Source organism: Sus scrofa, chromosome 12 (assembly GCF_054392235.1).
Source record: "Sus scrofa isolate SSC_HxYL_T2T_F1_AM1 chromosome 12, Sscrofa_HxYL_maternal_Yorkshire_Landrace_v2.0, whole genome shotgun sequence".
Lineage (NCBI taxonomy): Eukaryota > Metazoa > Chordata > Mammalia > Artiodactyla > Suidae > Sus > Sus scrofa.
The window spans coordinates 47,261,452-47,276,119 of NC_139394.1; the positions used below are offsets into that span (position 1 = coordinate 47,261,452).

Here is a 14,668-nt window from a genome sequence, read left to right on the forward strand (position 1 = left end):
AGATTTTTACATTTGGATTAAGAACACAAAGCAAGTTCCCGTCGTGGCGCAGTGGTTAACGAATCCGACTAGGAACCATGAGGTTGCGGGTTCGATCCCTGCCCTTGCTCAGTGGGTTAACGATCCGGCGTTGCCGTGAGCTGTGGTGTAGGTTGCAGACGCGGCTCGGATCCCGAGTTGCTGTGGCTCTGGCATAGGCCGGTGGCTATAGCTCCGATTCAACCCCTAGCCTGGGAACCTCCATATGCCGCGGGAGCGGCCCAAGAAATAGCAACAATAACAACAACAACAAAAAGACAAAAGACAAAAAAAAAAAAAAAAAAAAAGAACACAAAGCAAGCGGAGTTCCGTCTATAGTGCAGTGAGTTAAGGATCTGGCTCAGGTCACACCTGCAGCTCAGATTCAATCCCTGGCCTGGGAACTTCCATATGCTAAGGATGTGGTTTAAAAAAAAAAAAAAAAAGAGGGGGAAAAAGAAGATTGCCAGAAATAATCTAAATGTCCACTGACAGAGCACATCCAGAGAAAACCATAATTTAAAAGGACAACATGGGAGTTCCCGTCGTGGCGCAGTGGTTAACGAATCCGACTAGGAACCATGAGGTTGCGGGTTCAATCCCTGCGCTTGCTCAGTGGGTTAATGATCCAGCGTTGCCGTGAGCTGTGGTGTAGGTTGCAGACACGGCTCGGATCCCACGTTGCTGTGGCTCCGGTGTAGGCTGGCAGCTATAGCTCCGATTGGACCCCTAGCCTGGGAACCTCCATATGCCGCAGGAGCGGCCCAAAGAAATAGCAAAAAGACAAAAAAAAAAAAAAAAAAAAAAAAAAAAAAAGGACAACATGGAGTTCCCCCTGTGGCTCAGGGAAAACAAATCCAACCAGTATCCATGAGGATCTGGGTTCAATCCATGGCCTCACTCAGTGGTTAAAGATCCACTGTTGCCATGAGCTGTGGCGAAGGTCACAGAAGTGGCTCAGACCCAGCATTGCTGTGGCTGTGCTATGGCCAGCAGCTGCAGCTCCAATTTGACTCCCAGCCCGGGAACTTCCATATGACACAAGTGTGGCCCTAAAAAGCAAAAAAAAAAAGACAACATGCACCCCTATGTTCACACCAGTACTATTTACAATTGCCAAGACATGGAAGCAAACTAAATGTCCATCAACAGATGAACAGATGAAAAAGATGTGATTGTACACACACACACACACACACACACACATATATACACACATACATAGACACACACAGAGTGGAATACTCAGCCATAAAAAGAATGAAATAATGCCATTTGCAGCAACATAGATAGACCCAAAGATTTTCATCCTAAGAGAAGTAACTCAGAGAGAGAAAGACAAATACCATGATATCACTTATTTGCGGAATCTAAAAAAAAAAAAAAATGCTACAGATGAAATTTACATACAAAACATAAGCAGACCCACAGATACAGAAAATAAATTTCTGGTTAACAAGGGGGAAAGAGGGTGGTGGAGGGGGATAAATTAGGAGTTTAAGATTAACATATACACACTACTATATATAAAATACATAACCAAGGATCTACTGTATAGCATAGGGAATGCTACTCAATATTTTGTAATAACCTATAAGGGAAAACAATATGAAAAAAAACAGATATATATGTATGTATAAATCAATCACTTTGCTGCACATCTGAAAATAACATTGTAAATCAACTATACTACACCATAAAAAACTAAATTAAGGAGTTCCCATCGTGGCGCAGTGGTTAACGAATCCGACTAGGAACCATGAGGTTGCGGGTTCGGTCCCTGCCCTTGCTCAGTGGGTTAACGATCCGGCATTGCCGTGAGCTGTGGTGTAGGTCGCAGACGCGGCTCGGATCCTGCGTTGCTGTGGCTCTGGCGTAGGCCGGTGGCTACAGCTCCGATTCAACCCCTAGCCTGGGAACCTCCATATGCCGCGGGAGCGGCCCAAGAAATAGCAACAACAACAACAACAACAACAACAACAACAAAAGACAAAAAGACAAAAAAAAAAAAATTAAAAATAAATAAATAAAAACTAAATTAAAAATAAAAATAAACAGGAGCTTCCACTGTGGTGCAACAAGATCAACAGCAACTTGGGTAGTGCTAGGACACAGGTTCAATCCCTGGCCTGGCACAGTGGATCCAGCACTATTGCAGCTTGGTTCACTGCTGCGGCTCAGATCTGATCCCTGGCCAGGGAGCTCCATGTGCCATGGTGCAGCCCAAAAAAAGAAAAAAGAAAAATAAACAAACAAATACAGACAAAAAAGTGGGTCACCACTAGAGAGGAGAAAGAAAATGAAAGAATTTTCCCTTTGAATTTATAAACAACTCTTTTCTTGAAACAAATATTTACTGTTTTTTAAAACTTTTATGACGTCTTTAAAAAACATTAAAAAGAATAGGCATAGATATTCAAAACATAAAGAAGGTTAGGAATATTAAAGATTTGCTTTATACTATCAGTGTGACAGATTCTGCTGTTTTGCTAGCAAAATTTTTGACAGGCTGATGAACTTTAAGATAAATTAGTATTCAAAATGATCCACCTAAATTAGCCACCTCAGTTATTGAAACAGTTAACAAAGAGATAGATTTTAGTGAATGTGTGAAAAAAAATACATGCACTTTGGCAAGTAGTTCTGCTATTATTTGAAATCTGTTTTTCATTCAGCAGAAATTGGCACAACACTGAAAATCAACTATAATTTTAAAATAAAGAAAAAAAGTTTTTGCTAGTAGTTATTTTTCTTTTTTTTTATCTGTCTTTTTAGGGCTGCACCCATGGCATATGGAGGTTCCCAGGCTAGGGGTCAAATGAGAGCTGTAGCTGCTGGCCTACACCACAGCCACAGCAACTCCAAATCGGAGCCACATCTGCAACCTATACCACAGCTCACAGCAACACCAGATCCTTAACCCACTGAGTGAGGCCAGGGATGGAACCCGCATCCTCATGGATGCTAGTCAGATTCATTTCCGCTGAGCTACAACAGGAACTCCTAATAGTTATTTTTCTGATAAGTTTTTTAAAGTTCATATTTATGAAAAACAGAAAACAGAAACATCAAGAAAATTAACATCAACCATAATCCTAACACCTCGAAAAATAGTCATTTCCAACCCCCTCCTTTCTCAACTAGCTGCCCACCCTTCCAGGTCTTACTTGGTTACTCCTGACTCCATCAGGCACGCCCATCTCACAGCTCCCTACTCTCTCCCTACTTATCAGCCTTCCCCCTACTCTCAGCTTAAATTCCACCATATATCATGGCAACAATGCTTAAAAATGTTTTGACCTCCCTTGGAGACAATGTCCTTCAAAATAAGGTCAAATATCATTATTGTATCATCAGAGTAATAAGCATAGTACCTAAAGGCTGTAAGTGGTCAAAAAAAAAAAAAAAAAGACAGCTGTTAAATAAAAACAAGAGATACCAACTTTTTGTGGCAGTGGCTTTCACCCAAGGATTCTATCAGAATCACCTTGGAGGCGTTTTCAAAACACATACACTTGTACCTACTCCCGCCCTGGAGAGAATCTAGTCAGTTTTCTCAAGGAGGGTCTAAGCAGCTTACCCTGCAAAAGCAGCTAAACTATTCTTATATATCCTACCTTTTCCCTTAGGATAGTAGCTTTCAACTCAGGGTGATTTTTCCCTCCAGGGGATATTTAGCAATGTCTGGCGATATTTTGGGTTGTCATAGCTGGGGGAGTTGGAGTGCTACTGGTATCTCGTGAGTAGAACCCAGAGTCACTGGTAAACATCCTATAATGCACAAGACCATCCCCACAACAAAAAAATTAACCAGTTTATAATGATAACAGTACCAAGGTGGAAAGACTCCCATTTTTCAGCCTCTCATCTATAGAAATTAACCAAAAATTCAATCATGCTTGTTTTAATAAGCAGCCTTAAGGAAACTAACTGGACCGTATCTCTAAGAAAACTTTTTCTGGGGAGTTCCCGTCGTGGCGCAGTGGTTAACGAATCCGACTAGGAACCATGAGGTTGTGGGTTTGATCCCTGGCCTTGCTCAGTGGGTTAAGGGTCTGGCGTTGCCGTGAGCTGTGGTGTAGGTTGCAGGTGCGGCTCGGATCCCGCGTTGCTGTGGCTCTGGTGTAGGCTGGCAACTACAGCTCTGATTGGACCCCTAGCCTGGGAACCTCCATATGCGGCGGGAGCGGCCCAAGAAATAGCAAAAAGACAAAAAAAAAAAAAAAAAAGAAAAGAAAAAGAAAACTTTTTCTAAGTAACCTACACTGTCTATCAATTGCTTTCATCTCACGGTAAGATATGCTGATCTCTTAATAAGCCAACTAGAGGAATGAAATAACAGTGAGAACCAATACATAACCAGCCTATGAAATATGTGAATCTTCTTTTGACCTCTTCCTTCCAATAGTAGTAGTATTAGAAAAAAGAATATCAGTTACAGAACTTCCTAGTATTTCAATTACCTTTCTAGGCTGAGTCATAAAATCTTCATCAGCTGCTTCAGATTTCTTAGATCTTTTCTTAGATTTTTTCTTAGATTTTTTGGGAGTACTAATTCTGGTGAATTTCATTCTGAAAAAGAAAAAACAAAAAACAAAAAGCAAAAAGATACTCAAACACTTTCATGGTTATAATGTGGAAGAATTTCAAATAACTATAGCAAATAACCAACCAGGGCTCCAATTTCTAGACAGTTCTGAAATCGAAAACAAAACCAAAAACACCCGCCCCAATTAGTTTCAAACTACTGATTCAAAAGTAAGCTAAACTCAAGAGAAAACATAGTTTCCTTTTTTGTTTCTTTTTTGTGGCAACAGCAGCATGTGGAAGTTCCTAGAGCCAGGGATTGAACCCGTGTCACAGCAGCAACCCGAGCTACAGCAGTGACAATGCCAGTTCCTTAACCCATTGCATCACCAGGGGAACTCCTATAAAATATCCCTTTTTTTTCTTTGTCTTTTGTCCTTTTAGAGACGTACCCATGGCATATGGAAGTTCCCAGGCTAGGGGTCCAATCAGAGCTGTAGCTGCCAGCCTACACCAGAGCCACAGCAACGCGGGATCCGAGCCGCATCTGCAACCTACACCACAGCTCACAGCAACGCCGGATCCTTAACCCACAGAGCAAGGCCAGGGATTGAACCCGCAACCTCATGGTTCCTAGTCGGATTCATTTCCACTCCACCACGATGAGAACTCTGCAAAATTTCCTTTTATAAACCATAAGCTTTACAGAAAATTAGCCTCTAAGATCCCTCTTATATTAGCCAGAACCAGCATGCAAGTGAATACTTCACAGTATAATATGGCTCAGTTTACCTAAATAAAGTTCTATGATTTATTTTTCTTTCTTTCTTGTTTTTTTACATGGCCACATCCGTGGCATACGGAAGTTCCTGGGCTAGGGGTTGAATCAGCGGTGCAGCTGCTGGCCTATGCCACAGCTACAGCAATGCCACATTCACGTCTGCAACCTACACCACAGCTCTCAGCAAGATCCTTAACCCACTGAGCAAGGCCAGGGATTGAACCCATGTCCTCATGTATACTAGTCAGGTTCATTAACCACTGAGCCACCCTGGGAACTCCTCCTGTGATTTATTTTTAATGTTTGTTAAATGGAAAGAATTCATATTTGAAGGATATTTCTCCAGAAATTAGCAATCGTGATACGAGTTTAAAACTCATCTAAAACACATCCAGCATTCTTCTGAAATCGAGAATGACTTAGTATTAAATATGGAAAGCAGCATTTTTGAAATCCTGTTTTCTTTTTCTCTTGTAAATTTCCAGGAAAAAAAAAAAAAAAACCAAAAAACTCTCTGGCCCTTGAAGCATTTTCCTTTGCATCTAATAATATACACAGAATATTTAGAACTTCAGAACAAAACAAAACTTTACCTTATAGGGCTCTCTGAATCAGAGGGTATTGTTATTAACTCCGCTGTATATAAGCTATGCTTTTCTGATAAGTTGGCTGCTTTGGGAGTAGAAGCTTTTACTAGACTATCATCCTGGGACTCTTTGGAATCAGTCCCTCTAATGATTATTGTAGGAGGCGTGCTGCTACTTCTTACAGATCTTCTGGTTGATTTGGGTGTGGAAACATCTACCAAGCTATCTTCGGTTTCAGCTTTAGAGTGTATCACCTTATCCTTAACTGGCAGGCTGGTTTTCTTTGAAGACTTACTATCATATGGAGAGGAAATCTTCAAAGGGTCATCATTTACTGCATCTTCACAAACAAGGCTTCCACTGTTAAATAATATGCCGTTTTTGCAAACTTCTGTTTTCTTCTGTCTTAAACTCATTCTAAGCCTGTTTTGACTTGGCTTCTCTTTAAAGGAAAAAGTTGTTTCTTTCTGTTGAGTATTTCCCTCTCTATTTTCACCTGGAACAGCGCCGGTAGCTAATGTTTTTTTATTCTTTTTCTTTGACTTTTTACTTTTCTCCTTAGGAGAACGTCCCTTCCCAGTGTGTGAACTGCCATTATCTGAAACCATTTGGATATTCGGATTTTCCATGATTTTTCTAGAATTACTGTCTCTTCCTTCCTCACTTAAGGATTTTTCATTGATTTCTTTCTGCTTATCAGACTTTTTGACTCCATTTTTCAGTGCATCTGATTCGGGCTGCCTAAATGCTTTCATAAACTGTTGTCTTTCTTCTAGAGTGCATTTTGGTTTCGCGGCCTCAGAACTTCCAGGTTCCAACACTGCCAATTCCAATTCTTCCTCATGGATAACAACATTCGATTTTCTTTTCTGAATTGTCTGTTCATTCTCTGGATCAGACAGACTACTTTCCACTTCCACCTGCTTTTGTTTCAAGAAAATTGAGGGTATTTTCCCTGACTTTTTGGGGGGAATGGGGTGGACTTGCGCAAGAACAGTGACTGTCTTACAGCCTATCTGTTGGGAAATTTCATAGGTTTCTGTGTCACTCATACCACTTGTGATGATACCTTCAGCAGCTTCAGAAGGAACACACATTGACACTGTACAGTCTGGTGTCTGTTCCACTTGATTTTCCTCGTGACTTTTTAAAAATTCCTCGTACGAAACAGTTATTATACTATCATTTAACTGGGCTGTTTTAGTTATATTGTCTCTGGAGGCCACATCATTTGCAGTACTTTGGATTTCATTGGTTAGAGAAGGCATCACCTGTTTACTACCTCTACCGTCGCTTTTAAGGAGATTTCGTTCCTCTGCCAAGGGTAAACTTTCGTATAGATCGATTACATCTCTGTGCTTCCTTTTTCTCAATTTTCTGCAATCATTTTTTGAGGGCTTTTGTTCAGGATTCACTTTCCTACAACTTTTTTTGGAGGTAAAAGTGCTTGATTGTTTTTGGAGATCTTGAATTCTTTCTTCAAGTACCTTTACATGTTTCTTATAGAGTAAAGCAGAACTACGACTTTCTACAAAATCGTTATTTAAACTGGCGTCTTCTTTGCTATCATTGCTATTAATTTCAACTGGAGATTCATTTTCAGGTTTCATACTATTTAGTTGAGGAGATAAATTAAGCCTCTTTCCTCTCTTCTTACACTCTGTATTTGAGGACATTTCCAAAGGTGTTTTACAGGCTTTGCCACGGTCAGCAGGCAATGGTGTGGATGACTTTATCTTGTACTTTTTTGCTGTCTGGGTCTTCTCATTTGTGGGTGAAGTCTTTCTAAAATAATCCAGAATGTTACTGGATTTTGGTGGAGAGAAAACCCTGTCTCCAGTTTTCCTGACTGGTGATAAATATTTTGTAATTGTTTTACAAGAAGTTCTGTCATCATCTTTCCTTCGCTTCTTGCATGCCTATCAATTTAAAAGAAGGAAAAAGCACTTATTTCAAGCAAAATACTACAAAACATAAATTTTATTTTATTCTATTGTATTTTTTTCTTTTTTAGGCACCCCGTGGCATATGGAGTTCAAAACATAAATGTTAAACATGGATCTATTATTTTATGTAATGGGACAAAAAAAGGAAGCTTCCCTTAGTTGATATACATGATATACTAGGGGGAAAAAGAGCTTTAGGAGTTCCCATTGTGGCTCAGTGACAATGAACCCGACTAGTATCCATGAGGATGCAGGTTCAATTCCTGGCCTTGCTCAGTGGGTTAAGGATCCAGTGTTGCTGTGAGCTGTGGTGTAGATCACAGATATGGCTCAGATCTGGCATTGCTGTGGCTGTGGTGTAGGCCAGTGACTACAGCTCTGATTCAGTCCCTAGCCTGGGAACCCCCATATCCCGTGGGTAGTCCTAAAAAGACCAAAAAAAAAAAAAAAAAAAGAAAAAGAAAGAATGTGTGACATGAATAGGCAGGCAACTTAACAGAATGGACACAAAAACTAGAAAAGGATACATGTATATTTAAGACTTTGGTATATATAAATGTAACAATAGTTACACTCAAGTTAGTGGGCAAAGAAGTTAATACATAGCATTGGGGCAAATTTCTAACCATTTGGATAAACATGAGGCAAAAGAGAGACAGATTAAAACTTTACATCTTAAAATGAAATGGTAAATGTATTAGAAGAAATGCTAATGAGTTGTTAGTATTATTATTATCCTGAGATGGTACCAGAGGCTCTGGAGTCAAGCAGATCTAAGTTTGAGTGCTGGCTCTGAAAGCTACCAGCATGGGACCCTAAGCAAATTACTTTTAATTTTCTAATTTATTTTTCTACCTTAATTCAACTTTTAATTCTTAACTTTCTCTCATCTTTAGAATACAGATAATAACACCTCAACACAGGATTGCTATTAGGTAAAATAATGTGTATAAGGCCTTTACTGTCACAATACTAAACAATAAGTATCATTACCCTGAAATAGTACTCTAAGCAGGGCACCAAAAGAAGAAATTGTAACAAAAAGATTCAGAAACTGACCAAACAAAAAGCAAGAATTGCGTAATTCAAGTTATCAAAAATTCTTCACACCCAAGACAAACCCAGCAACTGCCTTGATCCAGCAAACAAGCATCTGCATAACAAATATTAACAAGAAGGCAAAAAGTACTCAATTCTATTTATTTATTTTTGCTTTTTAGGGCCGCACCTACAGCAAATGAAAGTTCCCGGGCCAGGGGTCAAACTGGAGCTGCAGCTGCCAGCCTACACCACAGCCACAGCCATGCCAGATCCTTAACCCACTGAGCAAGGCCAGGAATTGAACCTGCAACCACATGGACACTAGACAGGTTCATTACCACTGAGCCACAATAGGAATTCCCAAAAGTACTCAATACTAAAAAGTAAGAAAGAGTCCCAGTTCAGTGAGTGAACCTATGTCTTGGCTCACTTCAATAACACCAGTATGCATATGTCAGTTACAAGGCTAGCTTGGGATGAAAAGGTGTGAAAATATAGCAAAATGGTCTGCTTGATGATACTCCACTACTTTATGACATTAGAATCTCTTTAGTGCATTTCACTGAAACTAGAACACATAAGAATAAACAGCATACCAAGCTGAGACTTCTTCCTGCAGTATCTTAAGTTCTAGAGCAATGAGAAAGTGATTTTTAAATTATGTATCTTGTTTGATTCCTGTAGTGACACACCAAGTGCTATTCCTAGCACAGGTGGGTGGACAAAAAGATTCTTTTCAACGCTAAAGTTCTGTGATTCCTTATCCAGACTTGACCCTGGAATACTCCATGACATTTCACTAGTCCAAATTATCAAGTTTCAGGAACATTTCAGGATCTATAAACTGGTCCTTAACTAGGCCCCTCAACATCCTCAATCCTAATGTTTATGGGTACCTACCGCGGCTTTAGGACACACTCCAGCGACTGTTCCACCCAAAGACACAACAAAGGGGCCTCACCAGGTCCCTTCTTTCCCCTCATAGATGCTAGATCAGAACCCTCTTTCACCCACCTCCAACAAATAGAGATACTCAAGCTCACCTCAATCTCGTAATCCCTCACCGGAGGGGTGGCAGCTGCAGCCGCCATGGCCAGGACCCCCACCATGCTCCCTGCTTCCCGGAATCCCAGCTCCTAGGACCTTACGCAGCCCGGTCCGACCTGTCTGGAGGCCATGGAGGCAGCCTGCTCCAACGGGAGCAAGAAGCTGGGCCGCGGGGTCTGCCTGGAACCCCCCGCGTCCACCGCCCCGGGTGGTCGCAAAGGCTGGGCCGAGAGCTCAGCTGACTCGAACGCGGGAAGAGGTGGTGAGAAAGCGCGAAGAGGACCCTGTAGCGCGGTCGGTGGGGGGTACCTCCGACGAGCACACTCCAATTCCGACGTCGGGCCCAGGACCTCGGAGGGAAAACCAGGCCAAACGTAGACCCAACCCGCGGGCTTCCCAGGGAATTCTTGTCAATTGGGTTTTCGCGCCGTCCGGAGCGCAGGGGGCGGAGCTTAGATCGCTTCCGGAGGCTGCGCGGACGGTGAGCCGAGAAGGCCAAAATGGTTCTTAGGCGAAACTGCCGGAGGCGGGATTGTTCCTTTGGCTCTAAACGTAGCTGGGATCGTTGTTTTCCGCAACCGCTCTGGTCGCTGATGAGTAGCGGTTCGATCCCCCTGTCGGGCGCAATAGGCTAAGGATCTCGCCTGGCCGTAGCTGCAAAATACAGAGTATGTGGGGTACGTCTCAGCTGCGGCTGGGATTCCATCCCTGGCCCCGAAACGTCCATATTCCACCTGTTCGGCTGAAAAACAAGTAAAAGTAACGGAGATTTTGGAGATTCAAACTCCTCACCCCAGTTTCACGGATGAGAATGTGATTTGACTAAAGTCCGTTGGTGGCAGAATTAAAACCCTAGACTTTTGACGACCTAGACTAGTCCCATTTAAGTGTAAATTCGAAAAATACAGGAAAGGGAATAGCTGTTGATTACACTCCTTCCACACGACTTAAAATGTTACTTTGGCAAGCGACCTACCTCGCTACCTACTAGGGGTCCGAGAATTGACCTTTACCCCTAATTGAGCTCAGGAGGCATTTTTTCCCATGGATTTCGTCCTAGCAAGAAGCCAGGAGCCCAAGTTCATGGCCTCAGCTGGCTGGCGTGTGTTCCAGCTGTCGCAGGGTACCTGTAGTTTGCTAGTTTGTAGTGATGATAATCTCATACGTCATTTTCATTGTTTTCATGAATTTGCCTTACTTTGCTTTTTTACATTAAACTTGCAATATACAAGAGTATGTTTATTTTCTTTGAGTCCATAGTTTTATCTGCAGGATATGTAAGGGCTGAAACAAAACAGGTAAATGTACCTATCAAATATTAACGGGAAGCCACCTTGTTAGGTCGGGTTATGCAAACTGATTTTAACTGTTCACATTATTGTCTGTGTGTATGGTTTATGTCTGGACAACATGAAGGGTACAAATTTTTCCGATGAAATAAATGGTAGTTACTTTTCCTTTGAAAATTATTTGCCTTGGATGTGGTTTTTAGGGAGATTGCACTAAATATAAACTCTTTTGTTGTTATGGTTTGTTTTTTTAATAACCCACTGGGTATGGGAACACCAACCACTCAAGAAGGAGGGAGAGGAGAATGAGAAAAAGGAGGAGCAAGAGCAGGGAGGAGGAAAAGGAGGAAAAATCAATTAGAAAATTACAGAAAAAAATCTGAAAGTGTCCTTGATTTCCACCCCAAAACTCAGTCTCTTCACTCTAAAGGGTAGCCAATATCACCCATTCCGTGGATACCACTGCAGCCTTTATTAATACTTTTACGGACGTATATGTATCCATAGAAAAGCCTTTCATTTTGTCTTCCTTTACATGAAAGTTAGCAATATAGGGGCGTTCCTGATGGTCTAATGGTTGGGATTAGGTGCTTTTACTGCTTTGGCCCTAGTTCCATCCCTGGTCTGGGAACTAAGATCCCACAGCAAGTCCCTGCACACTACTGGGGGAAAAAAAAAGAGTAACAATGTAAACATCACTTAGCAATTTACTTTTTTTCATTCTTCAGTTTTCCAAAGCTGTCAATCCATGATACATGCAGGCCTGATTCATTCCCTTTCATACCTGAGCATTTGACCCAATGATGCACGTTTTATTTTATAATGATTTTTATTTTTTCCATTATAGCTGGTTTACAGTGTTCCGTCAATTTTCTACTGTACAGCAAGGTGACCCAGTTACACATACAAGCATACATTCTTTTTTCTCACATTATCATGCTCCATAAATGACCAGACATAGTTCCCAGTGCTATTCAGCAGGATCAACTATGCACATTTTATAGATCCATTTCCTTAGTAAGGACAATTGAAGTTCTCTTTTCTGTTATCCATGAGTCAATGAAAATTCTTGTTTCCTTGAACACATGTAATTGCTGGATTATAGGGTATGTCTCTAGTGCTTTTCATTCTTCCAAATAACAGCATTTAAATGTGTTAGGGTCACTGGTGGTCTAGTGGTTAGGATTTGGCGCTTTCACCCCTGCGACCTGGGTTCCATCCTTGATCTGGGAGCTGAGATCCCACATCAAGCCACTTCATGCTGTGATAAATAAAGCAAAATGTGTTAGGGGAGTTCCCATTGTGGCTCAGCAGGTTAAGAACCCGATTAGTATTCCTGGCCTCCCTCAGTGGGTTGAAGGACCCAGCGTCGCTGCAAGCTGTGGCGTAGGTCTCAGATGCAACTCAGATCTGGGGTTCCTGTGGCTGTGGTGTAGGCCTATGGCTACAGCTCCAATTCAACCCCTAGCCTGGAAACATCCATATGCCAAGGGTGCAGCCCTAAAAAAAAAAAAAAAAAAAAAAAGACTCGGACACAAATGTTCATAGCAGCTTTATTTGTAATAGTAAAAAACTAAGAACAACCCATCAAGGGATAAATTAATAAACACATTGTGCTATATCCATACCATGGAATACTGCTACTCAGCAGTAAAAATGGTGTATTACTACACAAAATGACATGGATGCACCTCAGAATCCCTCTGCTGAGTAAAAGAAGCCAGATGGAAAAAGAGTACAGGGAGATCCCGTCGTGGCGCAGCAGAAAGGAATCTGACTCAAATCCATGAGGATGCAGGTTCGATCCCTGGCTTCACTCAGTGGGTCTGGGATCTGGCATTGCCATGAGCTGTGGTGTAGGTCAGAGACTCGGCTTGGATCCCAAGGTGCTGTTGCTGTGGCTGCAGTGTAGCCCAGCAAATATACCTCCAATTGGACCCCTAGTCTGGGAACGTCCATATGCCAAAGGTGCAGACCTAAAAAGAAAAAAAAAAAGAGTACATATTGTATGATTCCATTGATTTAAAAATTTGAGATAATGCATATTTATCTCTAAGGACAGGAAGCAGATGGTTCTTGTTTGGATTCTGGGGTTGAAGAAGAGATGGATTATCAAGCAATGGATTATATGCAAACTTTGGGCAATGATGGAAATACTTGCTATCTTGGTTATGACGATGGTCATGAAAAAGTTCATCACATTGGCTACTCTAATACATGCAGTTTATTGCAAATCAGTTCTACTCAATGAAGTTGTTTAAAAAATTGTTAAAGCCAGAGGTCCCGTCGTGGTGCAGTGGTGAATGAATCCAACTAGGAACCATGAGGTTGCGGGTTCGATCCCTGGCCTTGCTCAGTGGGTTAAGGATCTGGCGTTGCGGTGAGCTGGCGTGTAGGTTGCAGATACGGCTTGGATCCCGCATTGCTGTGGCTCTGGCATAGGCTGGTGGCTACAGCTCCGATTAAACCCCTAGCCTGGGAACTTCATATGCCGCAGGAGTGGCCCTAGAAAAGGCAAATAGACAAAAAAAAAAAAAAATTTGTTACAGCTGATCTTTGATGATTTCTAGCATCATTGGGGCTCATTAGTGGGATCTGCTGTAGGATGATCAGGAGATTTTCATGGGGGAATTTCCTGATGTTAATAGATGGAAGTCTTTTTCTCTGGACCACCCAGGTTCACGGAAGCAACAGGGAGGGGTTAAGTAAATGCATGAAATAGGACAATGGACCAAAAATAATCTAACTCTTAACAGATGTCCCCTTTTAACAGTATACCCCACTGTCACAGTGCTGTGCTGGTCGTCCATCCAACCATCCATCCCATAAATACTAATGAGTACCTGATACACGCCAGCTATGAACAAAGCAGCTGTAAGCAAAACGGACAAAATCCCCATTCTTTCAGAATTTATATTCTAGTCGGAAGAGAAATAATAAAAATGATAGATAGGAGTTCCCATCGTGGCTCAGCCAAAACGAATCTGACTAGTACTCATGAGAACACAGGTTCGATCCCTGGCCTCACTCAGTGGGTTAAGGATCTGGTGTTGGTGCGGCTGTGGTGTAGGCCAGCAGGTGTAGCTCCAATTCAACCTCTAGCTTGGGAATCTCCATATGCCATGGGTGCAGCCCTAAAAAAAAAATTAAAAAAAAAAGGATAATTAAAGTAGGTGGTAAGGCGGGGCTAAATGCTGCGGAGAAAATAATGCAGGAAATAGGAAAAGGAAAGGAACGTCAGAACAAGGGTTGCAAGGTTTTTTTTTTTGAGTGACTAAATTCTTTTAAAGGATTTAACTGGGTTCCCTTTCTCTGAGTTTCTTGGGATTCTTCAAGCCAGTTCTGAATGGTTCCTTCTCTCCGTTTAGGATGTAACTCTCTGCAACTGGCTCAAGCAATTAGTACTCTTCCATCTACTTTCCAGCTTCCAAT

General features: G+C 41.7%; 1 protein-coding gene across 7 annotated transcripts in view; it reads right to left on the reverse strand.

Annotated features, from left to right (window-relative positions):
* The window catches only part of ATAD5 (ATPase family AAA domain containing 5), a 46,142-nt gene extending 35,788 nt beyond the window's left edge, over positions 1 to 10,354 (reverse strand). For 5 of the 7 annotated variants that reach the window (XM_084985185.1, XM_084985187.1, XM_084985186.1 and 2 more), the window contains exons 1-3: positions 9,944 to 10,354; positions 5,920 to 7,832; positions 4,482 to 4,590 (exon numbers count right to left, since the gene is read on the reverse strand). In XM_084985185.1, coding sequence (XP_084841311.1) covers positions 4,482 to 4,590; positions 5,920 to 7,832; positions 9,944 to 10,009 — 2,088 coding nt within the window. In that variant the 5' untranslated portion in view covers positions 10,010 to 10,354. The remainder of the gene's footprint in view (positions 1 to 4,481; positions 4,591 to 5,919; positions 7,833 to 9,943) is intronic. The other 2 variants (XM_084985189.1, XM_084985188.1) reach the window with 1 other exon arrangement.
* Positions 10,355 to 14,668: the final 4,314 nt, after the last annotated feature.